Source organism: Mustela putorius, unplaced genomic scaffold (genome assembly GCF_011764305.1).
Source record: "Mustela putorius furo isolate JIRA1106 unplaced genomic scaffold, ASM1176430v1.1 tig00000487_pilon_pilon_pilon, whole genome shotgun sequence".
Lineage (NCBI taxonomy): Eukaryota > Metazoa > Chordata > Mammalia > Carnivora > Mustelidae > Mustela > Mustela putorius.
The window spans coordinates 2,411,234-2,438,373 of NW_025421399.1; the positions used below are offsets into that span (position 1 = coordinate 2,411,234).

At 53.6% G+C, this 27,140-nt stretch overlaps 2 protein-coding genes across 4 annotated transcripts; one reads left to right on the plus strand and one right to left on the minus strand.

Annotated features, from left to right (window-relative positions):
- The first annotated feature begins 14,060 nt into the window (after positions 1–14,060).
- On the plus strand, positions 14,061–19,297 carry NAGS (N-acetylglutamate synthase). 3 transcript variants are annotated; one of them, XM_045080756.1, is made up of 7 exons: positions 14,063–14,649; positions 15,232–15,506; positions 15,622–15,835; positions 16,088–16,268; positions 16,622–16,793; positions 16,892–17,074; positions 17,424–17,683. In XM_045080756.1, the coding sequence occupies exons 1-7, from the start codon at positions 14,080–14,082 to the stop codon at positions 17,443–17,445; spliced, it is 1,617 nt and encodes a 538-aa protein (XP_044936691.1). In that variant the 5' UTR covers positions 14,063–14,079; the 3' UTR covers positions 17,446–17,683. The 3 variants fall into 3 exon arrangements, with proteins under 3 accessions (XP_044936692.1, XP_044936691.1, XP_004772634.1); XM_004772577.3 differs by lacking the exon at positions 17,424–17,683 and adding an exon at positions 17,692–19,297 and having other exon boundaries at positions 14,070–14,649; XM_045080757.1 differs by lacking the exons at positions 16,892–17,074; positions 17,424–17,683 and adding an exon at positions 17,692–19,297 and having other exon boundaries at positions 14,061–14,649.
- TMEM101 (transmembrane protein 101) lies at positions 19,271–22,739 on the minus strand. The gene is made up of 4 exons (XM_004772578.3): positions 22,554–22,739; positions 22,071–22,251; positions 21,068–21,214; positions 19,271–20,290 (listed from the first exon to the last, which is right to left on the minus strand). Exons 1-4 carry the CDS (start codon positions 22,688–22,690, stop codon positions 19,982–19,984), a joined length of 774 nt encoding a protein of 257 aa, XP_004772635.1. The 5' UTR covers positions 22,691–22,739; the 3' UTR covers positions 19,271–19,981.
- Between the last annotated feature and the right edge of the window lie 4,401 nt (positions 22,740–27,140).

The window sequence follows — 27,140 nt, forward strand, 5'->3', positions numbered from 1 at the left end:
CCTCCCTCGTCCAGCAATCCGCACGCAGGCATTGGACCAGACGGCTCAGAACGCAGCTCTTCCTGGCTTCCTGCGCGCCCACAGCCCCCGGGGGTCAGCACAAAGAGGCCATTCTTTCCTCTTATTCACTCACCCATACTCCAGGAGCACCTGCTCCAGGCACAGGCAGCGAGATCTGCCTTCCAGGGATCTATGGTCCAGCAAGAACACACCCCGAAACAAGTAGATAAATAAAAAGCAGATAAATAAAATGACCCATGACTCTTGAAGAACACGGGTTTGAACTACGGGGATTCACCTACACGCAAGTTTTTTCGGTAAATACAATACAGTGCTGTAAATATATTTGCTCTCCTTTATGATTTTCTTTTATCTTTTTTTTAAATATGTTTATTTTATATATTTTTATTTTATTTTATTTAAGATTTATTTATTTGACAGACAAAGATCACAAGTAGGCAGCAAGGCAGGCAGAGAAAGAGAGAGAGGAAGGGAAGCAGGCTCCTTGCTGAGCAGAGAGCCTGATGTGGGGCTGGATCCCAGGACCCTGGGACCATGACCCGAACTGAGGGTAGAGGCTTTAACCCACTGAGCCGCCCAGGTGCCCCATCCTTTATGATTTTCTTAATAACATGTTCTCTCTAGCTTACTTTATCGTAAGAACACAGCATCCAGGACATCTAACAGAAAATACGTTTATTTTTATCGGCTGTTCGTGTTCTCTATAAGGCTTCTGGTCAACAGTAGGGTATTGGAAGTTAAGTTGTGGGAGAGTCAAAAGCTCCACACAGATTTTTGACATCCTTAACCCCTATATGGTACAAGGGTCGACTGTATTTATAAGGAAGGCGAAAGCGGGAGCTGAGAGTGATAGCTTGAGGAGCAGCCATGGCATATACAATTCCATCCTGTCCTAGTCAGTCTCTATATTGGAAGTCCTTACAGCAGTCTGCCCTGCATCCTCATGCGTCAAGTTCAGCAGGGTCTTACTGGATCATCGCCTCCCATCACCCAGGGCTTCTGCTATATACCTCCTCACCCATCACCTCAAACAACCAGGGAGGAAAGAGGGTCCACAACCAGCACGCAGGAGGGAGAACAGCAGAATGAATACAGTATCCGCGGCAGCCGCCCGACATCCCCTTCCTGCCTCTCCGCCCTCCCATTGGGGTCCCCTCCAGTGTCCTCCTCCCCTCCAACCCCAGAACCCCGCACCCATCCCCGAAGTCATGTCTTTTTTTTTTTTATTTTATTTATTTATTTGACAGATCACAAGTAGGCAGAGAGGCTGGCAGAGAGAGAGGAAGGGAAGCATGCTCCCTGCTGAGCAGAGAGCCCGATGTGGGGCTTGATTCCAGGACCCTGGATCACGACCTGAGCCAAAGGCAGAGGCTTTAACCCACTGAGCCACCCAGCCCCCCCCCTTCCACCGGAGTTACATGTAAAAATACATTGAACTGGGGCGCCTGGGTGGCTCAGTGGGTTAAGCCTCTGCCTTCAGCTCAGGTCATGGTCTCAGGGTCCTGGGATCGAGCCCTGACGTCCCCGAGTCCCCGATCCCCACATCGGGCTCTCTGCTCAGCAGGGAGCCTGCTTCCCTCTCTCTCTCTCTGCCTGCCTCTTTGCCTTCTTGTGATCTCTGTCTGTCAAATAAATAAATAAATCTTTAAAAAATATACATTGAACCATAGAAAATCTGGAAGGCGGCACAACCAGACCTGTTGAGGGAAGAGGCCTTTGTGAGTAGAAAGGACTGGACGAGAACACAGGAGAAAGGTCAACAGCTTTGCCCACAGAAGCGTTAAACACAGGTACGTGTCATAAAAGCAGAACTGAAATGACGCATGAACCCCTCTTTTTTGCCTGGCTCGAGCCTAATCTGTCCTAGACGGAGCCCGCCAGGAACCTTCCTTCCCTTCACCCCCCACCCCACCTTCCCTGGTTGGGGTTGGCTGTCACCCCTAAATGCTCCCTGGCCCCCCGCTGCTCCATCCTACAGCAAAACACAGATGAGACTGTGTGTGAATGTCACTTTGGATCCTCGTGGTGCATGGGCACCTTGACATCTTATTGTTTTTATAATCTCCGTGCCCAGCACACAGACATACTTTACACAGGATAAAACCCATTACGTTTTTTAGTGGCTATCTGTTCTATTTTCTCCTTCCCTCCCTGGTTTTTTTTTTTTTAATTGCAGTAAAATATACATAACATAAAACCCCCCAAAAAATACATGTAACATAAAATCTACCCTCCTAACTTTTTAAAAAAGATTTTATTTATTTGACAGAGAGAAAGAGAGAGCGCAGGCAGGCAGAGAAAGAGGGGGAAGCAGGCTCCCCGCTGAGCAGAGAGCCCGATGTGGGGCTCGATTCCAGGACCCTGAGATCATGACCCAAGCCAAAGGCAGAGGCTTATCCCACTGAGCCACCCAGGCACCCCATACCCTCCTAACTTTTTGAGGAAATGCCATACTGTTTCCATAGCAGCTACACCATTTGGCATTCCTGCCAACAGCTCACAGGGATTCCAATTTCTCTGCCTCCTCGCGAGTCCTTGTTACTTTCTGGTGTTTTTGACAGTGTGTGAGGTGGCATCTTACTGTTGTGGGGATTTGTTTGTTTGTTTGTTTGTTTTTAATAATCTCTACATCCAACGTGGGGCTCGAACTCACGACCCCAGGATCAAGAGTCGCTCACTCCACCAACTGAGCCAGTGAGGTGCCCCCTACTGTTGTTTTAGCTTGCATTTCCCAATAACTAGTTTTATTTTTTTATTATTTTTTAAAAGATTTTTATTTATTTATTTGTCAGAGAGAGAGAAAGGGGGGAGGGAGAACACAAGCAGACAGAGCAGCAGGCAGAGGCAGAGAGAGAAGCAGGCTCCCGCTGAGCAAGGAGCCCGATGTGGAACTTGATCCCAGGACCCTGGGATCATGACCTGAGCCGAGGGCAGCAGCTTAACCAACTGAGGCACCCAGGCATCCCTCCCAATAACTAGTTTTAAATGAGTCAATAGACTAAAAAAAAAAAAAAAAATCCATACGACAGATATGACAAAAGGTAATATTTTTTTAAAGATTTTATTTATGTATTTGACAGACAGACAGAGATCACAAGTAGGCAGAGAGGCAAGCATAGAGAAGGGGAAGCAGGCTCCCCGCTGAGCAGAGAGGCGCCCCCAAAGGTAATATCTTTTATATGTAAAATGAAATTACAGATCTCTATGTCTCTATGTAAAACATTAGGTTCCAAAAAGACAAAGGGACATGAAGAGACAACTTCTGAAAGAGGGAAGGTAACATAAGAACAAGATGGGATTGGGAGGGAGACAAACCATAAGTGACTCTTAATCTCACAAAACAAACTGAGGGTTGCTGGGGGGAGGGGGGGTTGGGAGAAGGGGGGTGGGGTTATGGACATTGGGGAGGGTAAGTGCTTTGGTGCGTGCTGTGAACTGTGTAAACCTGGCGATTCACAGACCTATACCCCGGGGGATAAAAATATATGTTTATAAAAAATTAAAAATTAAAAAAAAAAACCATAAGAACAAATGGCATCACTGGTCACCAAAAAAGACAAAACAGAACACCCTGTTTTGCCTGGGAAGATTTCAAAACTTAAAAAATATATAAATAAAATGATAACACTACTGCTGGCAAGAGTGCTGGCAAATAGACATACGCGTCCATTCTCGGCTAATGAGTGGGCATTGGTACAGCCCTTTTGAAAAGCAACTTCCAAAGACTCGGGAGCATTTATGCACTTTAATCTAGGAGTTCAGTTTCTGGGTACCCACTGAAATAAAGTCATTTCAGCAATATATGCATAAAATGTGTACCAAGACTTATTTATAATAGTGAAAACTTCGAAGTAGCATAAATATCTGATAATAGCATATTCAGTAATAAATTTTAAAGTATCCCCATATGTAACATTATGAAGTCACCCCAAAGTTGATCATGAGGTTGCTGCGATAAGAAGCTGTTTGGAACTTTAAGTGGGAAAAGCAGAATACAAAATGTTACCTGCCCTAACATCTCAACCCAGAAAAAACAAGGGTAAGAAGTATATATAAAAATATACAGCAGGGGGCGCCTGTCTGGTTCAGTTGGTGGAGCCCTCCCAGTCTTGATCTCCCGCTTTTGAGTTTCAGCTCCACCTTGGGTATGGAGATTACTTAAAAATAAAATCTTAAGGGGCACCTGGGTGGCTCAGTGGGTTAAAGCCTCTACCTTTGGCTCAGATCATGATCCCAGGGTCCTGGGATGGAGCCCCAAGAGCCTGCTTCCCTCTCTCTCTGCCTGCCTCTCTGCCTACTTGTGATCTCTGCTTATCAAATAAATAAACAAAACCTTTAAAAACAAAGAAATAAATAAAATCTTTAAAAAAAAAAAACAGCAGGCTCATAGAAGCTTCCTCTGGCGGATGAGCCTGTGGGTAATTCTTTTCTGCCTTGTGCTTCGTCTCCTCACATCCTGTACTCTCCCCAAACTGAAAATATAATCATAACCTCCCGTAAACCTTAATCAGATATTCCCTCTTCTGAATATTTATCCTTAAAAAAAGTCATTTGACAGTATGAAGGAACATGCTATGCATGAAATGCTAAATATATTTATAATCATATATAAGTTGGATGCAAATCGAATGTTTAATAATAGAAATTAATTAAGTAAATGAGGGAATTTTACGCTTGTTGAAATCTTAGTCAATAAAAGCCACAGTTAGGAAGTGTGACGGGTTGAATTGTGTCCCCCAAAATGATATGCTGAAGTCCTAACCCCCAGTACCTCAGGATAGGACTTTATTTGGAAGGAAGATGTTGTGGTCTTAATTCATGAAGATGAGGTCATACCGGAGTAGGCGACACTTAATCCAATATGTCTTGTGTGTCCTTCTAAGAAGAGGAGACACGCACAGGGAGAAGGTAGCCATGTGACCCCAAAGACAGAGATTGGAGTGGGGCATCTTCAAGGCAAAGAAAGCCAAGGACTGCCAGCAAACACCAGAAGCTACAAGAGCCAAGGAAGGATTCTCCCCTACAGGTTTCTGGTGGCCCTGCTGGTGCCTTGATACTGGCTAATCTCCCCACCTGTGAGACCATATATTCCTGCTATTTTCAGCCACCCAGTCTGTGGTCTTTTGTTAGGGCAACCCTAGGAAACGAATATAGGGACCTAATATGAAAAATGTTCCTGACATCCTAAGTGAAGCTCAGGGAAATATTTACAGGCACACCATAATACAGCCATCCTTGTTTGTTTCATGTATAAGAAAGAGCTTGGGGGCGCCTGGGTGGCTCAGTGGGTTAAGCCGCTGCCTTCAGCTCAGGTCATGATCTCAGGGTCCTGAGATCGAGTCCCGCATCGGGCTCTCTGCTCAGCAGGGAGCCTGCTTCCTCCTCTCTCTCTCTCTGCCTGCCTCTCTGCCTACTTGTGATCTCTGTCAAAAAAAAAAAAAAAAAAAAAAAAAAGAAAAAGAAAGAGCTTGGAAAGAAAGACCAAATGCAACTGTCTTAGTAGGCTAGACAGGTTTATTTATCTAGTTTTCAGTAATTCTCCTGAATTACTTTTATAATGAAGAGAAAAAAAAAAGGTGTTTGGTGTTTTGAGGTTTGTGCTGTTGTTCTTTTATTAACTACGCCCTAAAGGGAACCACCAGCTGCTCCTTCCACTCCCACTGTCAGACCCCTGGTCTCTGCCTGGGCTCCACCACCTCCCCCCCACCCCCACCACCAACCCTTAACTTCTAGGAGCCCAGCAGACACTGGGCCACTCCTCAAAATCTTACAGGGGCTCCCCGGTCTCCTTTAGCTGCACCCACACCACTGGCCTCACTACGCTGGGCTTTGCCCTTCCCCGCCCCTGCCCTTGCCCTGGCACACTAACACTGGTACCTTCCCCGGGGTTTCTCAACGACCTGCAACGACCAGTGAGTCGGTAAATCGGGAGGGAAGCCAGCTTCCTCCCCACCGAGAAGACGAAAAGGAAAGTTCCCGCAGTCGGAGGGAAAGTCCTGCTCAAAGCCATTCCGAGGCCACTCTGTGAGGCTGGGACTCGAAACCACGACTCCAGATCAAGGCAAGGGCTGAGCCCTGTGTCCCCGGATCCACTCGTCCAGCACCCTTGTCGGGCCACCGTGGGCGCTCCCTTCATGCGCACCGACTGAGGACGCCTGAGCCCCACCTTCCCAACTTTGGGAACCTTTCACTCCCCTCAACGCCTTTGGTCCTGACTCCCCCTTGGCTCACTCTCTCCCCACCCCAGGGCTGGTCGACTTGCAGGAAGGTTGGGGGTGTCAGGATGGAAGAGCGGCGTCCGAAGATGGGGTGACTCTGGAAGAGCATTGGCTGGGGTGAAGGTTAGTCAGAGCCCGGGGGAGGGGCGGCAAGCCTGGGCCCCAAGGCCAAGAGTCGGCCCCCAGACTCGCTGCCGGGGACCGGTTCTCACTCGGCTCCTGGAGCGAACCGCTATAACTTCGCTGGGAGCTCACCCGGTCTTCGAATCGCCGGGCCGAGCCGACACCGCCCTCTCGTGGCAATAGTATGTAATTACAGTCTGCAGGGTTTCTTCTCCCTGGAGGACAGGTCGGGTGGGGCCGTGAGTTCCCTAAGTCCAGCAGGCGGACTGTTCAACCTTAGGACAGTTTCCTAAGCCCTGAACTCCACAATTCTCTGCCTACACATCACCTTCTCCTTGGGACACGCACGTATTAGGATGGACCCTATGAAACTTCCATTTGTTGGCTTCTAACTTATAAAAGCACAAAAACACACAAAAGATATATATGAGCTCTGCTCCCCAACTCACCCTTCATACATGCCAGAACCCTCAAACACACACACACACACTCACTCACCTCTGCACATTCTTCTTTCCTCTCTGGAACACACAGATGAGTAACCCCCTCAGCCATGGGTCAGAGAAGTACCACCCAGCGCTGCGCCCCCTAACCTTACCCATGAGTCCCACACAACACCCCGCGAAACCATAAACACAACAGCCCCAAGTTCAGCTCCACGCCAGGGCCTTCACCTCTCCCTCCATCTCCTCCTTGACCTCAAACTCTCGAGGGACACCCCCATATTGAATGCCACCTCTCTTGACTTCCTGAGACCCGCCCACACCTCTGCCCCAGTTTATTTATTCCAGTTTATTATTCCAGATTTTGACACCCCCAAAGAATCCCCTAGGGGCCTCATTAAAGTGCAGATGTTAATTCGGTAGGCCTAGAGCAGGGCCCTCAGATTCCACATTTTCAACTAGCCCCCAGTTGATGTAAAGAACCATGTTTTGAATAAGGAGGCTCTGCTTCTGGGGCTGCCTGGGTGGCTCAGTTGGTTAAGCGAGTGCCTTGGGCTCGGGTCATGGTCCTGGGATCGAGTCCCACATCAGACTCAGATCCATGGGGAGTCTGCTTCTCCCTCTGACCTTCTCCCCTCTCATTCTCTCTCCCACTTTCTCTCTCTCAAATAAATAAATAAATAAAATCTTTAAAAAAAAAAAAAAAAAAGGAGGCTCTGCTTCTTTCTCTGGCCAGGAGTTCCCAGAGTTCCAGTGGGCTCATCCCAGTCACCTCCCCAACTGTCTACTACCTGGCTTTCCTACCCTACAGCCCCCTACCCCCCGCCCCAACATACACACACTGAAATGGGAAAGTCACTGATAAGTGAAACCAGCAGCCTGTTCTCAGGCTTTGAGGCATCTATGGTGCGGGCTGCCCCTTTCTTCTTGAACCATCTCCACCTGTGGATTCCGGGTGACTCCTGGTGGAACCCCTTCTACCTCTCCACTGTGCTCTCCGCTTTCTCCAGAATCTTATCTCAAGAATCTTTCTTCTTTTTTTAAGATTTTTTTTTATTTTTATTTATTTGATGGACAGAGATCCCAAGTAGACAGAGAGGCAGGCAGAGAAAGAGAAAGAGGGAGAGAAGCAGGCTCCCTGCTGAGCAGAGAGCCTGCTTGATCCCAGGACCCTGGAATCATGACCTGAGCCGAAGAAAGAGGCCTTAACCCACTGAGCCACCCAGGTGCCCTTGCCTCAAGAATTTTATCTCTACTTGTCTATCATCTGTCTCCGAGCATCTCTGTAATAATCATCACACCGACTTCGTGTGCTTAGAACCTATCGGACCAAGAGTCTGCCATCATGATCTTCAAGACAGTAGCCTTTTGGGTGCCTGGGTGGCTCAGTGGGTTAAAGCCTCTGCTTTCAGCTCAGGTCGTGATTTCAGGGTCTTGGGATCAAGCTTTGCAACACGCTCTGTGCTCAGCAGGGAGCCTGCTTCCCACTCTCTCTCTGCCTACTTGTGATCTCTCTCTCTGTGTCAAATAAATTAATTTAATTAAATAAAAAAGACAGTAGCCTTTTCCTAAATACCCCCAGTCCCCAGAGATTGTAGACTGTAGGAAGACTCTAACCATCATAGGGTTATGGACGGATTCTTCCGTGTGTGTGTGTGTGTGTTTTCTTCTCTCATCTCCAAGAGAAGTTCTCTGGCCAACGCTAACAGGCCTCCAACATCTCCCTTACACCGGGGATAGCTTCCTCCTTTTCACACACCCCCAGGACAGCAGCCAGAAGAGGCGGAGAGTAGGGAGCCCCCTGCTGGACAAGAGGCTCATGGCACACTTGGAACCGAAATTCTTCAATCCATAAATTATATATTTGTGGAGTTATATAATATTTCACATTTTTGTGCCTTGAAGGAAAAGTACTCATGGAAGAAGAAAGCTTGCTTTTATGGGGAGTTTACGTGTCAGGCTGCTAACTTGCACCTATGGGGATTCCCTGAATTTTCTCTTTTGTCCAATCATACACAGCGGAGGGTAGTGTAATGAATCCTCTGCCCACTGTCCAGCTTCGACACATACCACCTCCCGACTTGGAGTGAGCCTTACTGTCTCTGTTCTCCCACCCCGCCCTGTCCCTTCCAGGGTTTTGGTTTTTGTTTCTTGTCTTCACTTTTTTCCTCTCTTACCTTTTGATCCTCTGCCTTGTGTCTTTTTCCTCCCCACTCCAGGGCTATTTTGAAGCAAATGCCAGACATCTTATCCTTTCATCTATAAATATTCAGGATGTACACTAAAGCATATGGAGTAGTTTTAAAAACATAACACACGGGGTGCCTGAGTGGCTGAGTGGGTTAAGCCTCTGCCTTTGGCTCAGGCCATGATCCCAGGGTCCTGGGATTGAGCCCCACATCCGGCTCCCTGCTCAGTAGGGAGCCTGCTTCCTCTTCTCTTTCTGCCTGCCGCTCTGCCTATTTCTGATCTCTCTCTCTCTCAAATAAATAAATAAAATCTTTTAAAATAAATTAAAAAGGGCACCTGGGTGGCTCAGTGGGTTAAAGCCTCTGCCTTCAGCTCAGGTCATGATCCCAGGGTCCTGGGATCGAGCCCCGCATTGGGCTCTCTGTTTGGCAGGGAGCCTGCTTCCCTTCCTCTCTCTCTCTACCTATCTCTCTCTCTCTCTGTCAAATAAATAAATAAAAATATTTAAATAAATTAATTAATTTAAAAAATAAAAAAAATAAATCTTTTGGGGGGGCACCTGGCTGGTTCAGTCAGTTAAGCTGTCAACTCTTTTTTTTTTTTTTTTTTTTTTTTGAGAGAGAGAGAGAAAGAGAGAGATCATGAGCAGTAGGGAGGAATAAAAGGAGAAGCAGAATCTCTGCTGAGTAGGGAGCTCAATGCTGGAGTCAATCCCAGGAGCCTAGAATCATAACCTGAGCCTCAGGCAGATGCTTAACCAACTGAGCCACCCAGGCACCCAAACCACCAACTCTTGATTTCGGCTCAGGTCATGATCAGGGTTGTGGGATTGAGCCCCATAACAGGCTCCAAGTCTGCTTGAGATTCTCTCTCTCCCTCTCCCCCTCCCCCAGCTTGCACTCACTCTTTCTAAAATCAATCAATCAATCAATCAATCAGTCTTTTCTAGGGAGAGCCCTGGCTGTCTCAGGCAGTAGAGCATATGATTCTTGATCTCAGAGTTGTGTAGAAATTACTTAAAATAGAATCCATAAAACACACACACACACACACACACACACACACACACCCCTTTTCATCTACTCCGCCCTCCTCTCTCTTATTCTTTTCCTTGTAATTTACCTGTTGAGGAAACCAGGTTGTCTGTCCTATGGTTTCCCACAGTGTGGATTTGGCTGACTGCGCGCCCATGGAGAGCTTTCCGTCTTCACTACTGCGCATGAGATTAAGTTTTATTCTCTTTCCCCCCCTTTTACAGGGGAGACAACGGGGGCCCAGAGAAGTTAAGTGCCTTGGCCAAACCCTGGCAACCAAGGAAGTGGCAGCACCAGGCCTGCTGGTCTCCAGCCAGGGAAACAGGACTGCGTCCTCAGAGCACCCCGTTCACGACCAGGCACATAATACGTGCTCACAAAACTGTGGTTGACCAAGGCCTCTGTTCTCTCCCGCTGGGCTCTCCCTCCTCACGGACGGAGAGGGCCACCTTGGGGCTGTCGGGTGGTCCTCGAGCCAGTCCCACAGCACAGGGTCCACAGAGCCAGGCTTCCCTTTCCAACTCTTTCCTTCCTTCCTTCAATGTTTCCTGGCCACTTCACCCATGCCAGACCCCATCACGGTGTGTGAATGAGTACAGCTCTGTGCCTCTGTCTGCACATCTAGTGTGTGAACTCGGGCCGGGGGGGGGTGTCCGCCTCTAACTCTGTATGTAGTGTGTGTGTGAGTGTGCGCGTGCCCACACACACACAAAAGTCCACATACATTCATGTCTCCAGATCTAAGTGTCCCCATAGTTGTCACTGATAACAGCTGGTATGTCTTTGTGTGTTCTCAGCCCCTGCCCACATGTACATGTCTGTGTTCCTATAAATGACCCAGTGGCCGCGCGTGTAAATTGGCATAATTCTGCACATGAATGCGTGTCTGGGTGGACCCATGTCTCTCTGTTCACCTGTTGTGCCTGTACATGTGCATCTCGCCATGTGTACACCTGTGTGACAACGAGTGGTGTGGGTCTCCACTGTTCTGTGGATCTCCGTACACTTGTGTGTCTAGACATCTGTGTTTCTGCGTGCAGCCTAGTGGATGGTGTGGGATGTTACATTTGTGTACTCTGTGTGTGTGTGTGTATCTCCCCTCAGGTGCTTTGATTGGAACCGTCAGCTGTCATCCCCGCCCCTAGACTGGCTGAATTCCTGTCACTTCCACGCCTACCTGTCCTGAGGGGCAGCCAAGGAAGGCTCTAGTAGGAGGGACAGCCTGGCCCTTCAAACCCGCTCCCGTGCTCAAGGCTGCAGCCTGTGCTGAGGGAAGTGTCTGGAGGAGTTGGCGGATTGTGTCTGTTCCCAGCATCTCCATGACCCAGGGCCTGGTGAGAAGACAGGAGCCTGATTCTGGGCACAATGACAACAAGCTTTGCTCTGAAAAACAAAATGACGGCCTGCTTTAGGGGGAATGAGGAAAATTCTCTCTGGAACCCAGACCCCCAGGGATCCTGGCAGCCTTCAATTCGGAGGGGTGGGGTCGGGTAGGGGTGTTGACCTCTTACACCCACACTCATCTCCTCCACAAAGCAGGGCCAGTTCTCCAACCAGAGGCTGGCCTTCCCCCAGAGAGAGGCAGTGAGGACACAGTGGCCCCAGGGTCACTGGGCCTAGAGTTAATCATCTACTCAGGGTATCCCTGGGCCCATTGGCTGCCTGGGGACACGGCCCTCTGGGCTAAAGCCCAAGGCAGTGGGGCAGTAGGAAGCAGTTCCCCAGCCCCTGTCTGCCCCACCAGCCTATGGGAAATGGGGCTGAAATGGGTGGGCCCCTGGTCGGAGGGAGACATCCACTCTGCCCCCAGGGAGCTCCCGTCTGAAGTGAGAAGTCAGCCTTGCTCTCATGGAGGCCCTGAGTTGGGAGGAGGGGGAAAGGGCCTGGAAGAGGCATACGTTTGGGAGAGGCGTGAAGAGAGGACAGAGCTGGGGCAGAGAGACAGGAAAGGAGGAATCCTGAGTGGGGCAGGGCCAGGGAGGGTGGGAGCACCGATGAGAGGCTTGGAAAGTGATTAGTGCCCCCAGGAGCTAGGACCACCTCCCCTGGGGGATTCTGGGAAGTATAGGGAAGTAGGGGGTGGGCAGGAGTAAATTGCAAAGAGACAGAAGGCCCTAGAGGTGCCCCCACAGAGTAGGGGGTACAGACCTTCCATGCTCTAAGGGAACCCAGGATTTCTAAGTAGGAAAATGGAAAAGTCATTGGACAAGGTCACAAAGGTCAGCTCCACCCTCCCCCTGCCAGGAGTCTCCTGCCCAGGATAGCACCTGTGTGTGTTGTGTGTGCGCACGTGTGGGTGCAGGCATGAGTGTGTTGGCGGGGGATCCTGGGACAGGGTGGGCGTGTTCCCCCAGCATCCTCTGAGATACTCAGGAGAGAAGCAGCTCAAGCCACCACTGGCGGTTCAGGCAGAGCCCCCAGAGTCCTGACCCCCAGCCCAGGGAACACAGAACTGCATAGAAGGAAGAAGTGAGCAGTAGCGAGAACTTAGGTTGCCCAACATCTGGCAGTGACGCTAACAGCAGTGTGACCTTGGCCAAGTCACTGCTCCTTCACACTTGCTTTCCTCCTCTACAAGGACAGCGTGTGGGGTATCCAGCACCCAGTACAGTACGGAAGTGCAGGATGTGTACAACGGATAGTGTGGGGGGTGCTTCTGGCAGCAGGCGGATACAGTATCAAGTCACAGTGAATCACATCCTGTGAAAGTTTTCAGGTCCTTTTCAAATCTTGTTTAGGAGCATGCAGCTGGAGCAGAATTGCTTTGCTTCAAAGAACAGCCCCACTGTTGATGAGAGGAACAACCTTGGCCTTCCCATTGTTCTGTGCCTTGATTTCCTCACCTGTAAAGTGGGCGTCATCGTGAGGACGAAATGAATTATTATATGTGAAATGCTTTGCACAGTGCCTGGCATTCCACATGTCAGCAGAAAGCCTCCCAGGCTGCAGGGTGCTTCTGACACTGGGCACTCGCCGGCCTTCTGTGTTACCAAGAGAGCTGGCAACACTAGCTGGCTGGAACTGATTAAGATTTCGTTCTGGCTTTATTCTTAAGGCTTTCTTCTGATGATAGCAAGGGGATACTGGTTTTCTAGTTACAATCTTGACAGGGATAAATTTTGATAAATTTTAAATTTAAAAAGTTTCCTAAGGGGCACCTGGGTGGCTCAGTGGGTGAAGGCCTCTGGCTCAAGTCATGATCCCCAGGGTCCTGGAATTGAGCACCGCATGGGGCTCTCTGCTCAGCAGGGAGCCTGCTTCCTATCACCACCCCCTCCGCCTGCCTCTCTGCCTACTTGTGATCTCTGGTCTCTGTCAAATAAATAAATAAAATCTTTAAAAAAATAATAAAATTAAATTTAAAATTTCATACTAATAAGGGGTGACTCCCCTTTCGGTTCCCTTTCCCATCAGATCTGGACGCTTGTCTTGGTGGAAAAGGGCTTATGTTTGGGAAAAGGAGGGAAAAGAACACTGAAGCTGGCTTCCCAGTGCTTACAGTCTCGAGCATATAGCTGATGGCCTGGTTTCAAACAAGGTAATGAAATAAAATAAAAATAAAAAGTAAACTAAAATAAATAAGAAGGGGTGATTTAAGAATATGACAAAATTCTTCCAAGTGGTACCCACTGTCTGGAGCCTGCAAACCCTGGTAACCTCATGACTCCAATCTTCTTTGATCTCCGATGATAGGACAGAGGCATCCCCGCCCTCAGCAGAGCTGGCACACCTGCACCTTCCTTCCACTCCTCCCTGCCTCTCCTTGCGGTCTCCTCCCTCAGTCCCGTGGCAACAGCGGCAGCGGCCACTTGCTCTCCCCTCCTGCCCTCCTCACACTCCCGTTTAAGCATCCAGAACCCGCAAACCGCCAAAGCCACCCTGGGTCTCCTAAGCCCTTCCTGGAACCGGCCTTGGCAGCAGATGAAAGACACCTCGCCACCCCTTATCTCTGCCGCGTGACCGGCGCTAGTGGGTTCCGCTCCCCCCCCCAGGGGCGGGGGATACTGGTGGCCCCGCCCTCTGACCCATGCCCTGCCTGACCCTCCTCAAATGCACCCAGAGAAGACTCTGCGCCCCCAGTCCGCGCCCCGCCCGGGCTGGTCCAGCCCCGCCTTGCAGCAGGTTAAGAGCCCCCCAGAGCCGGGAGCTGTGGACAGAAGCGCACTCGTGGGGGGACCAGCCAGTCTGGTTGTCATGGCGACGGCGCGGTTGGCCTGGGCCCTACGGACCACCTCCGTGGGAGGAAGGCTGCGCGGTCCCCGAGGCCCTGGGGGTGCCCGGAGACTGAGCGGCAGCGCACGACGGCGGACGGCCAGGAGCGCCAGCCCAGGTCGCCGGCTCAGCACCGCCTGGGCGCCGGCCCAGCCCGCACGGGAAGGGCCCGAGGGCGCCGAGGACGACCTCCGCTCGCCTGCCCCGGAAGAGCAGGAGTGGACACCGCCCCCGGCGCCCCCGGGCCCTCCCGACCCCCCGGGGCCCCCGGCCGGCCGCTCGCTGGTGCAACGAGACATCCAGGCCTTTCTGAACCAGTGCGGAGCCAGCCCCGGGGAGGCGCGCCACTGGCTCACGCAGTTCCAGACCTGCTACCACTCCGCAGACAAGCCCTTCGCAGTCATCGAGGTGAGCGGAGGCCGGCGCCGGCCGTGCCACAGCGACGGGATGTATGGGGGCTGTCCGGCGACGTGTCGCCAGGCATGGCGGGACCCGCTGCGACTCTGCACAGCGGAAGCTGAAAGGGTGAGACGGTGCCGGGACGAGTGCCCGGCGCCGGGTGAAGCTGCGCGCTGCTCCCATAGTCTCACGCCCAGCCCAGGCGAGGAGACTGGGGGACCGTAATCCCCCAAGTGTGATGCGCTGGAGAAGTCTCCCCACCACGCACACACACCGTGGGCGCGATTATGGGTTCAGATGGGAACCCAAGTAGGGAACTTGGACAGGAGCTGCCTGGGTTACCCCTCCCCCCAAGAACTCATAGAGTCCAAGGTCGCAGGGAGGCACAGAGGGAGGAACACCAATGCGAGATAAGGGGATGGCAAGACCCAACGGGGCAAAGGGCGGAGCAGGTGGGCGCCGGTAGCCAGGAATGGGGCCTGACTGCTCCTGGGCAGGGCAGGGGACACCGACAGGGCTGGGGGTGGGGGGTGGTCAGGCTGCGGGAGTCAGGGCCAGTGTTGCCCCTTCTGAACGCTCCCTCCCCCACAGGTGGACGAGGAGGTACTCAAGTGCAGTAGCGCCGTATCCAGCTTGGCCTTCGCTCTGGCATTCCTGCAGCGCATGGACATGAAGCCCCTGGTTGTCCTAGGGCTGCCCGCTCCCACGGCGCCCTCCGGCTGCCTTTCCTTCTGGGAGGCTAAGGCACAGCTGGCCCAGAACTGCAAGGTGCTGGTGGATGAGCTGCGGCACAACGCTGCCCCTGCCGTGCCTTTTTTCGGCGGCGGCTCGGTGCTGAGCGCGGCTGAGCCCGCCCCTCACGCCAGGTTAGTGCGGGTCCCGCGTGCGCCCGGCGTCCTTAGACCTCGCCCGGCCGCCCGCCCCGCCCCAGCCCCGCAGGCCTGGAGGGGGCCCTCTTGAGCACAGCGTCTGGCCCCACAGCTACGGCGGCATCGTCTCCGTGGAGACCGACCTGCTACAGTGGTGCCTGGAGTCTGGCAGCATCCCCATACTGTGCCCCATCGGGGAGACGACGGCGCGCCGCTCCGTCCTCCTCGACTCGCTGGAGGTGACCGCGGCTCTGGCCAAGGCGCTACAGCCCACCAAAATCATCTTCCTCAATAACACAGGAGGCCTGCGCGACAGCAGTCAGAAGGTGTATCCCCTCCGTTCGGGCGCCGCTCGCGGGACCCCGGTCCCGGCTGAGTCCTTCTTGGGCTCCCTGCTCGCCTCCCTGACGGGCCCCAGAGTCAAGCCGGGTGGCTAGGGAATGGCTTGGTGCCCAGTTCCGAACCCTCCTCAGCCGAGGACTCCGGGAGGGTGCGAGGGTAAAGGGGTCCGTGGGGGTTAGGGGCGCCGTCCGCGGCCGGCTGCGGGCCAGAGGCTCACCCCCTGGGCCTGGACGCAGGTCCTGAGTAACGTGAACCTGCCGGCCGACCTGGACGTGGTGAGCAACGCCGAGTGGGTGAGCACCAAGGAACGGCAGCAGATGCGGCTCATCGTGGACGTGCTCAGCCGCCTGCCGCACCACTCCTCGGCCGTCATCGCCGCCGCCGCCACGCTGCTCACCGAGCTCTTCAGCAACAAGGGTGCGGGCCGCGCCGGGGGGCGGGGCGGGGGCGGAGACCAGGCAAGACAGGGTTTTGGGGGAGGCAGGCGGGTCTAGGGGAAGTAGGTGGGACTCCGCACGATGGACCGAAGTTGAGGGACAAACTGCCAGGAGAGAGCTTCTCCCCGTATGAAAATCCTGCACGTATCTCTGCTGACCGCAGAGATCACTTCATCGTGGAGATCTTCCCAAGAGGGCCACTGTCCCACTGGCCCCTGTCATATCCGGACACCCCTCCCCCCTCCGACGACCAGGCAGAGCACAGGCAGGAGCTGATGGGCCCTGGCTCTCGGGCTAAACTAACCAACCCCTCGCGCTCTGCGCCACCCCCAGGGTCTGGGACCCTGTTCAAGAACGCAGAGCGGATGCTGCGGGTGCGCAGCCTGGACAGCCTGGACCAGCGCCGCCTGGTGAACCTGGTCAACGCCAGCTTCGGCAAGAAGCTCCGGGACGACTACTTGGCCTCGCTGCGCCCACGGCTGCACTCTGTCTACGTTTCTGAGGGGTGAGCCTGCGGGACCCAGGGGACAGGGACCGAGGGACAGAGCTGGGCAGCTTGTGGCCTAAGAGAGGTCCCAGCCTGCCTCTCCCCTGCTGCGCCAGGTACAACGCGGCCGCCATTCTAACCACGGAGCCAGTACTGGGAGGCACCCCATATCTAGACAAGTTTGTGGTGAGCTCCAGCCGCCAGGGACAAGGCTCGGGCCAGATGCTCTGGGAGTGCCTGCGGCGGGACTTGCAGACGCTTTTCTGGCGCTCCCGCGTCACCAACCCCATCAATCCCTGGTAGGTCCCGCCCCCCGCCCCCGCCCCAGCTCTCCACAGCCACGCCCCCCGAAGGCTGGGCCTCCCCCAAGGAAAAGGCTCCACTCCATGTGATCCCACATTCCCCAAGGAGCAGACCACACACGGAATCTGAGATTTCCCCAGAAGCAGAGCACACTTAAACACGCTCTGTCCCACTGCAGTGGATTCCTTGAAGACACTCCCTGACTCTCCCAGCGTCCTTAGAAGAGTCCTGATCCTCCAGTCTCTATTCCCGGCCTAATGGCCAAGCGCTGACCCCAGGCCTACTGCAGCTCCAGCATAATGGTCTCTCCTTTCTCTTTCCTTCTACAACTATGCCCTCATCCAGCTGTGTGGGGACCAAGAGGTGAACAAGAACCCCTCCCCTGGAGGCACAGAGCAAAGGACGTCCTCAGTCTAAGCTTCCTAGCTTTGGGACTCTGGCAGGTCAACTAGTTTCTCCGGGCCTTAGCTGCTTCTCTGTGCAAAGAGCATACCACACCACCAGGCTCTTGGCGGCTGCTGTAAGGATGAAACCGGATAACAGCAGGGTGCCTAGCATGTAGATGGCATGCCTAAAAGCTTGCCCTAAAAGCTGCCTCCTTCCCCCCAACCAGGTACTTCAAACACAGTGATGGCAGCTTCTCCAACAAGCAGTGGATCTTCTTCTGGTTTGGCCTGGCCGATATCCGGGACTCTTATGAGCTGGTCAACCATGCCAAGGGGCTGCCGGACTCCTTCTGCAAGCCAGCTTCTGACCCAGGCAGCTGACCCTCACTGCCTGCCCTTCAGGCCCTGGGACAACCAGGGTGAACCAAAGTCATGCCTGCTGGAGGTGATGATCCCAGGCAGCCACAGGCTGGACCAGGCTTGATGGCTAAGTGATCTGCAGAGAAGGAAGCGGCTCCTACTCTACTCTGTCCAGAGGGGGGCGCCCAAGAGGGCACAAGCCCAGGAAGAAGGGTGTGTCCAAGACAACCCCGGACCCTCACCACTGGCTCCATAACTATAACCAGATGGCCTCCCTTTTTCAGTCTAGAGATTTGGGAAGCCAGGGTCGAGGGCTTGCCGGTTTGCCTTCAGGGCGAACCTTAAAGGTGGGCCAGTCTCTGTGGCCTCCGTTCTGTTTCGAGACCCCCTTATCCAAAATATCACCCCCATTTGCTTGATAGTCCACCACTTACTTTAATCCCTTTGGGTCTTACAACTTTTCAGGAGGCCTTGATTAAAACACAAATACTTGTCTGAGAGTCAGCTCACACTTGAAAGGAAATGAGCAGTGACCTTCTGGGAGCAAGATCTTGAGGGCTGGAGAACCAGGGGGCTCCCAGAGGGAAGAGAGGAGCTAAATGAGATGGAGTGCCTCCAAGATGAATGCTGTCACCGTCTCCCTCACCTGGATGTCAGCAGCCCCCAGTGGGGCTCCCCTCCACCCCACAGACCAGACCAACAGCAGCCCCAGCTCTCTTTCCAAGCAAGGCCCAGACTTGGATGTTTTCCCCTAGACCCACTGGAGGCTGTGTCCATCTGCTGAGAACACCTCAGCCAGCAGGAGCCCAAAGCCAGAGGTCTCATTCCACATTTTTGACCCCCGCGATGTGACAGGCCCCATGCTGGTCGCCAGGCTACTTTCAATCAGGAGGTGCATGGACAAGCAGGGAGAGGACCATCATGGCACAGCAGGGCCATGACAGAACCAAACCCCAGGAGCAGCTTCTGCCTTCCCTCAGAAGAGGGGTGACAGAGCGCACAGCTGTGTGTGGGCATTAAGACAGGCCCGACCTGGAATCCAGCTGTGGCTGCATTTGCTCTGTGGCTTGAGGGAAGCTGCTCACCTTCTCTGAGCTTCCATTTGCCCCATCTGTAAGATGTAAAATCCTCAGAGTGGACACTCAATGCTAGCCCCCCTGCCCCCTGCCAGCTGCCCTCACCAAAGATTTCTTCAAAAGAAACCAGGAGGAAAAAAGGGTAGGCAGAGACAAGCTACGACACAGGGACCGAGGCGATGGATCAAAGGCAGAATACAGGGAGGATCTTGACTAGACGGCCAAAGGCCTGTGGGAACCCTCAGAACAGGGCAGAGATCACGGGGGAACCAAAGTGGGGCTTAACCAGATGCGGTCTCTCAAAAAACCCAAGATCAATCCCAGCCAATGGCAATGTGCCCTGCGGGGAGAACAGAGAAGCAAAGCCAAATGTCTATATAAAATGTTTATTTTTGGAGGACTGTGTGGTCTGGTCTTTGGGAGGGTACTCACCCCAACCAGGCCAACCATAGAGCTGGAAACAGCAGGCAGGAGGCAGGAAGCTAGCCACCGCCTGCCCTACCCCCCACACACCCCGGGCAGCGGCCTGCTCTGCTTTCAAGGTGGGGCAACAGCAAGTGCTGTTTCTGCCTCCAGCACACCCTGAGAACGCACTCCGCGGCACCTGGCCCCTGGCTCCTCCCAGCCCCGAACACGTGTCAACACACACAGTCTCAGTCTCAGTCTCAGTCTCCAGAAAGCACTGTAGAGCCTAGCTGCGCTTGGCCAGGTTCAAAAAGGAATTTTTCACATCTGCTCACTTCTGGTTCATGGTCTTCCTCTGTCTTCCATTCTCAGTAGCCCCCCCCAAGCCCTGCCTTACTCCCTTCTCTGAGACAGGAGACCCAGGGAGCAGCTGGCCTCAGGTCTCCCACCACCGAACAGGAAAAAGCCCTGTAAGGCATCGTGAGCGGGGCTCCCACCCACCCAGGGCCGAGCCCAGGTACCAGGGAAGAGACTTGCCTCTTACCAACACATACACACACAGCAAAGAACCAAACCAACAGAGTGGAAAGCAGAAGGAAACAACGGGGCCAGCAAGCAGGAAGGCGGGTGGCCCTGGGTGGCTTGCTGCGCCCATCTCGGCCTCTCCCCGTGCCACTCAGCCATCGGTGGCCAGGATGACGGCAGCCCCAAAGATGCCCACACTCTCTCCAAGGAGCTTCATCTGGTTCCAGAACTCAACGCGCCGTGTGTTGTGCCAGTAGGCGACATTGCCATCAATGAGCAGCATGACGGGGGGCAGCAGAATGGCCAGGATCTGGGCAGCCAGGGTCACGTAGTAGCCCGAAAGGAAGGCCAGGGCCAGGACGCCGTACAGCACGAAGAAGAGCTGGATCATCAGCTCCCCTCCCGGGAGATGGTTCAGATAGGCCAGCCGGTCCTCCTTGCTGTGCTGCAGCGAGTAGGCCTAAAGACACACCATCCTATAAGTCTCTCCTGCAGGCTGAGGAGCCTGTCTGGGGACAGCTGGCCCTGAGATGCCAACTGCAAGTCAGCCTCTGCCAGCGGGGCCCCTGACTCCTGGCTCAGACCTGGGGCTCTCTAAAAGGAGGGCCTGCATCTCCCCCCACACAGGCTAGGGAACTCCAGAGGTTAGGGCCTGTCTCTCCTCACCTTTGGGGCTCAGGAGGGCAGAAGCGTGTCTCCGCTGCCAGACTGGGGCTCTCACCTCTGAGTACAGAGCTCTGCACATGGGATATGGTGCCCAGGAACCAAGATGAAGCCAAGTGACCTGGAGCCTGTCCAGGTCCCCAGCCACACTGGCTCCCCCTAGGTCGTCTACTAGGGAGTACCATAACTCACTACTCCAACCAACTCTAAGCAACAGAGCCCCATCTGGTGTCTGAATCCCACCAAACCTCTCCTTTGCTCCCTCTCCCAGTCCTCTGCAGGCTGAAGCCACGAGAGGACCAGTCCACCCTGTTCTGCTGACTCTCAGGCTTGGGACTGGACAGTCAATCCAACCTCTTCTCTCCCTGGTGGCAATAATGCTGGAAGAAGGGACCCTCAGCCAGGTCTCAGGCACTTGAATGGTTCCTGAGCCCAATAGCTGGCTGGGGCAGTGTCCAGGAGGCAGACCATCAGGAACTATATATGCAGGGCCTTATTCTGCCCACCTCCCTGGGTTCTGCCTCACTCCCAGGCAAGCACTTCCAGCCAACCTACCAGCAACCCCCCAACCTACCACGCAGATGAGGTAGATGCCCAGGAACACCTGGCCGGTGGACTGGAGGGAGCGGCTGCGGGGTTTCCGGCGGTACAGCTCCCCAGCGCCGCTGGCCAACACAAGAAAGCCGCCGATGATAGCAACTGTGCGCGAGTACATCCGGACCTGGACCGAGGCGAGGGGACCCCAGTCAGGAACTGCAGCCACCACCTTTCTCCTGGCTGTCTAGAGCACAGCACTGCCCATCTCTATACATCCCATTCCATCCGATGAACCCTCTTACCGTTTCCAAGTGTGGTGGGCAGGTGCAGCAGAGATAGAACTCTTTTTATCAGAAGTGGAAACTGAGGCCCAGGGGATTACTAAAATTGTCCAAGGTCCTACAGAAAGTGTCCAGATACCAAGAGTTGCCCCCTCTACACCTCCAGGTGTACAGACTCGAATCCCAATGTTCTTTCTGCTATAGAGTATAGTCTATCCCATAAAAAAAAAAAATCAGGGATCCCACTGTCCGGTAGTTGTTCGCACATCTGCCACCCCCACTGGACTGACAGTCCCTGCCTCTGTCCAGGATTATCTACACACCTGCAGCACCTGGTACAGGTTCTGGCACTTCAGATTTACATGCCGCCCTAAATTAATTAAATTTCATGAAATCAGATGGCTGGAACCAGTACTCTCCAAGGTCCCTTTTGCCCTATATTCTGACATTACTAACTAATGGCATAAAGGGTTCTGGCCTCACCTGCAATGCTAACTGTCGTGTAACTTTGGGGAAGTCTGTTTCTCATCTTTGCACCTCAGTTTTCACGCCCTGAAAGACAGTCTTATGTGGTCTCTGAGGGCCTTTCATCTTTGCAGTCTGTAACAATCTCCACAAGCCTAGGGGTTCTGCCTTCCCAGGCTTCACACTATGCAACTGGCTAGCACCATGCATTACCCGCTGCCCCGGGGTCACTGGGCACTGGCCTCCGGCTCCCCAGCCCCCTAGCGAAGTCCCGCCTTGGGCCGAGGTGCTCACCTTCAGCCAGTCCCCGTAGTGGACGTAGCCCCCGATGTAGGCGGCGTAGGTGCTAATGGCCAGCTGGAGGGCGGCCCCCAGCGCGAACCAGCGCCGCTTCACTCCAAAGGACATGAAGCTGGCGCACAGCACGGCCGCCCCCAAGTCGAAGTACAAGTAGGGCACTGGGATGTCGGGCTTCCTGCGAGCCGGAGAGGGGAAGAAGCAACGAGGACAGAATGAAGCGGGAGAAGAGCCTTACGACCCCCTAAGTTCCCACAAGCTCCCCTGCGCCCCTGAACCGGAGGCCCTTCTCACGGCCAGGACCCCTGCGCTACGCTCAATGCCCACCTTGCCCCAGACCAGGGCCCCTACCAAGCCCGAGATCCCAATTCTTCCCCAGCCCAAGGGTCCCAACTTCTTCCCCACCTCACTGCACCCCCGTTCTTCGGACGGGCCGTACCGCCACCCCACCGCGCTCGGCGGCCGCGTGGGCCCGCTCACCGGCGCGCCTCGGCCCTCTCAGCGTACAGCATGAGCTGGCTGAAGCACCCCCAGAATGGGCAGCGTGTGAGCAACACCGAACCCAGCTGCATGATCAGCTGCAGCATCCACCGTCGCGAACCCATCTTCGACGCCATCTTGGGAAAGGGCAGTCCGCTGCGGCGTCACCCCCGACGGGGAGGCTGGCGCCGGGATGCGACACGCAACTTCCGGATCTCGCGAGGCGGCGGGGGCGGGGCTGAGGGCAGCATTTTTCCCCTTCCGACGGGAAATAGTGCTCTCGCTCTCTAGTTCCGGACAGAAGGATGTGTTCCAGCTGCGGAGTTCATCCTTTCTCCCTGCTCTGGGGCTTAAGGACCCCTCCTCGTGGATGCAAAATTGAAAACTAGACCAGAGGAAGGAACAGTGGGTGCAGGATATCAGCGCCGTGGACGAACTGGTGTTTGCTGCTAAATCTGGGCTCCAATCCTAACTCCAACCCTAACGGACTTGGGGCATATCCCCTGCACTTTCTAAGACCCATCTGTAAAATGAGGAGGCCAGGGGCACCTGGGTGGCTCAGTGGGTTAAAGCCCCGCCTTCAGCTCAGGTCATGATCCTAGAGTCCTGGGATGGAGCCCCGCATCAGGCTCTCTGCTCTGCGGGGAGCCTGCTTCCCCCTCTCTCTCTTCCTGCCTCTCTGCAAACTTGTGATCTCTGTCAAATAAATAAATAAAATCTTTAAAAAAAAAAAAATGAGGAGGACATCCACTTCCCAGCGTAGTTCAGTGCTTTCAGTGTGGCAGTGATGGTACCAGCTCATAGCAGGGGGTAGGTAGATGGTGTAAACATACACAAAATCTCTCTTCTTCTATTTAATTTTAGAGTAAGGTGTTCCCTTGGCTAAGTCACTCGTGGAGAAGTTTGGTCTCTGTCTGTCTTCCCTCTATCCCCTGAGAGAAAAAGCAAGATCCGATGTGGACACAGGGGACATCTCAGATCAGTCTGTTCTCTCCAGCTCCAGTGCTCCTGCTAACTTTTATTGGTTTAACAGCAGCAGGCTTCCAGCTGGCCTCCCCAGCTTCTCCTTTGGCCTCCTTGTTAATTCTTAGTCCCCTATTTTAAGTTTTCCTGACATCAGATACCCTTCCTTTGAATCCCTCAGCACAATGGCAATTATATATTTTAGATTCTTTGTTAATGACCAGATTAACCCTAGATTGTGAGCTTCGTGGGGCCAAGGACAGTCTTGGATTCCTGCTTACTATGTCCTCGCAGCCTAGTAGATGAGCTGCATTCAGGAAATACATGTTAAATAGATAAATGAACAGAAGATGTGGCCAGTAGGTCTCATTCATGGTAGGTAGTCAGTAAGTAATTCCTTCAGTAAGTGGGCGAAAGTTCTGGGCACTCCAGGATTGCCACCACAAAGCCACCCCCACCTATCTTCCTGCACCCCCTACCACCACCCTGCCACACACAAATTCATCTTCCAGTATTGAAGTTAAGACTACAAGCACTCCCACCAGGCTGTTTAATTCGGGTCTGTTTGCTTCCAATTGCCTGAGATGGGGAGAGGAGCCTCATGTGAATTAAAAATTCCCACTCAGCCAGTAAAGCTACATACAACACCTCTCATATCTTATTTTTTAGTCCCTGGAATAAAGCCTGGGCATAACAGAAACATGAGGGAGAGACAGATATATCCATCTAGGATATAACATCTAGGAAATGGGATTATTGTGTACCTATATGCTGGGGTGGGGGTGGGAAAGAGGAATGTCCAGACGAAGGGAATGAGAAAAAACTTGGATTAAAGGCCATTTTGTTTACCTCCCCCCATGCACCAGTGACAACCACGTGAGGTGAGTTTTCCACAAGTACATAGTACAGAATCAAATTTTCCCTTGGCTTTATTTTTCCATCTCTTCACCCATTCCCAATTCAAATGTGACAAGAATGCAGAGCCCTCAAGAGGAAGCTAAGGTGTTGAAGACTGGAACTGGGACACTGTACGCCCACAAAATAGTTGTAGGAGCCTGACTGGGTTGTCCCCACGGGAACAATACCCCTACCCCATCCCACCACCTTCATGACTTTATCAACAGCAGTGGCCAGGGACATGTGTGGGGAGGGGCAGGAGACGGATTCATGAAGCTTCCCTGGGTACCCCTCCCACCTTAATTCCCTCTGGTCTCCAGTCTCTGCCTTCTACTGCCCTAGTCCCTAGAAGGTTGCTGAGAAGTACTAAGGGTCAAATCCCTTTCTAGGCTTGGGAAAGATGCTAGCATTGTGCTAAGGCAGAGACCAGGTGAGTGGGAGGAATGCCTGCGAGAGGAACACAGCCATTTGTTGCCCCCTGCCGCCCACCCCCTCATTCTTCCCACTCCTGTCCAGGACGACAATTCAGCTGGAAAGACTTCTGAAGAACAGCCTTTTTTGTCGTCTACATCTCTACCTGATGTCCACCTCTCTATCTGCTTTCCCTCCTCCTGCTGCCTTCACTTCCCTTTGCAGCAGCCCCTCCCTCTCCAGAAGGCTCTCCCACTCCCCAGCTCCCCTGGAGCCCCACCTGGGCTTGTGCACTGCCATGCCCAGAGCCACAGTGACCAGCATGGTGCCCAGGGTATCCAGCACAATAGCTGTCTCAGGCAGGCAGAGCCGGGCCTCCGCACCGCTCAGCACCACCCCCAACTGGTGAGGGCCAGGAGAAGTCAGGTTGCCCAGGTTGACCACCCACAAGTGCCACAGGTGGTCCAGGTTTCCCAAAGGCCTACTGCAGGTCAGTCTTGCACCCAGGGGTTACTAGCCAGCAGCAGCCACATGCCTGCCATCTAGGTGTTTGCAGTCACCTTGAAACTAAGGTGTGGCAAGCAGTCGTCTACTGGAGAGAGGCTGCCTGGCGCAAATGAGGCTGCAGAGACCTCAGCTTCCAGCACACTGATGTTACTCCTAGCCACAGGGGACCTCCAGGCCTGCATGGTGGCCAGGCCACTCATAGCAGTTTCCAGCCAGCAAGAGCTAGTGTAGACAGAAGAGGCCCCCAAGCCTGGCTCTGCCCAGCTCGGTCAGCCATTTGGGACTTAGCTTGAACTGCTCAGGTTCCCCAGGCCCCACAGGCTGCAGGGGTCCAGGATGATAAACAGGTTGTGAGAGAGAGCCAGGAGGAGCAGAGAGTCTGGGGTGGTGAAGACGTCCAGGGGCAGGCAGGCCAGCTGGTTGTGGCTGAGGTGCAACCACTCCGGGAGACCCAGGCACCCCAGGGCTCCACAGCCAGATCCCACAGCAACACCCAAAGTCCCCACTCAGATTATCGTGGCTCAGCTCCAAGAGTCACTCTGCCAGAGAGCCTGAGAGGGAGGCTGAGTCGGGGGAGAACTCTCATACCCCGCACTTCCTGTGACTGGACAGGTGCACGGTGCTGGGCTCACTGCCACCAGATTCCTGAGTAAGGCCATAGCCACCATATGGAAGGAGTAGCCACACCTCCCCCATCCTTGCCCCATGAGGGGCTGGGAGGATGATAGCCTCAGGCCTGCATCAGGCTCATGGATATATAGACCTTGGTGCCTCACTCCTCCAGCCAGGACTCTGGGGAGTGTGGGTATGCTAGGGAGAGGAAAAGCAGATACTACTCAGGGGTCTCACCGTTTGCCATGTCCCCCAACATGGTCTTATGGACACCTCCCTCCATCTCCCATAATTTAACCTGCTACCAAGGCTCTGGCAAGTGCCATTGCAGCCTGAGACACCAGCATTCTGATCCCCTACCCCCGCCACCTGTCATTCCCTTATGCCTACTAGGATGAAAAACAATCAGGGAAGATGGCCTTTTTAAAGTCTGGCACCCCTTCTTTCCTCTCACTCCATACCCACCCCCACTTATTTCCCACAGCCCAGGAGCACCTCTGCCTTTTCCTGGCCCTAAACACTCCCTGCGTCACTCAACCAGCCAACATTTGCAGAGTCCCTGTTCTGCAAGAAGACACAGCCTTGACTGGACCCTGGCTTAATCTGGCCGCTGAGGTCAGAAGTGCAAGGCACTCCCTTGTATTCCTGGCACCACCTGCCAAGTGCAGCCCCAGCCCAGGAATAGCAGTGAAAAGAATCTCAGCTCTGGTTACCTGCCCTCCTGGCCTCCTGCCAGAACCCCAGCCCGAAGCAGCAGAGACCCGATCTTAAGGAAGCCACAGCGCTGAGGGTGGGGATGGGGCAGGGGGCAGGTTGAGGACATCTCCAAGGCCTTGTGGCCTTATAACCAGGGGAGTAGGATCCTGCCCTGCCTAAGACCACCACTCCTTTTGAGCCCCACATCTTTTGAGCCCCACATCCTGGCCTATCACTTGTCAGGATGGCAGCCTAAGGCCCCTAGGAGGCCTCCACTCAGCACATCTCACATCCACAAGTCAAAAAGGGCCAGGCATCTTCTTTTCATTCTATACTGCCTGCCTAAGAAATATGCCATCATCTATAATCTGCATATATATATATATGCACATATATATATACATATATATATGTATATATATATATGCACATATATATTCACCCATCTATAATCCATCTTCTCTGGACACAAAGGAAAGAAATACTCTCTCCTCACTGGGC

Bases quoted from the DNA above. Each gene is read 5' to 3' on its own strand.
- NAGS (XM_004772577.3), top strand. From the start codon at position 14,080: ATGCACCCAGAGAAGACTCTGCGCCCCCAGTCCGCGCCCCGCCCGGGC. The intron at 15,507-15,621 runs GTTAGTGCGGGT...CTGGCCCCACAG, and splicing joins GAGCCCGCCCCTCACGCCAG to CTACGGCGGCATCGTCTCCG. The intron at 17,075-17,691 runs GTAGGTCCCGCC...CCCCCCAACCAG, and splicing joins ACCAACCCCATCAATCCCTG to GTACTTCAAACACAGTGATG.
- TMEM101 (XM_004772578.3), bottom strand. From the start codon at position 22,690: ATGGCGTCGAAGATGGGTTCGCGACGGTGGATGCTGCAGCTGATCATG. The intron at 22,252-22,553 runs GTGAGCGGGCCC...TCCGGCTCGCAG, and splicing joins GAGAGGGCCGAGGCGCGCCG to GAAGCCCGACATCCCAGTGC. The intron at 20,291-21,067 runs GTAGGTTGGGGG...GTGTGTCTTTAG, and splicing joins GCATCTACCTCATCTGCGTG to GCCTACTCGCTGCAGCACAG.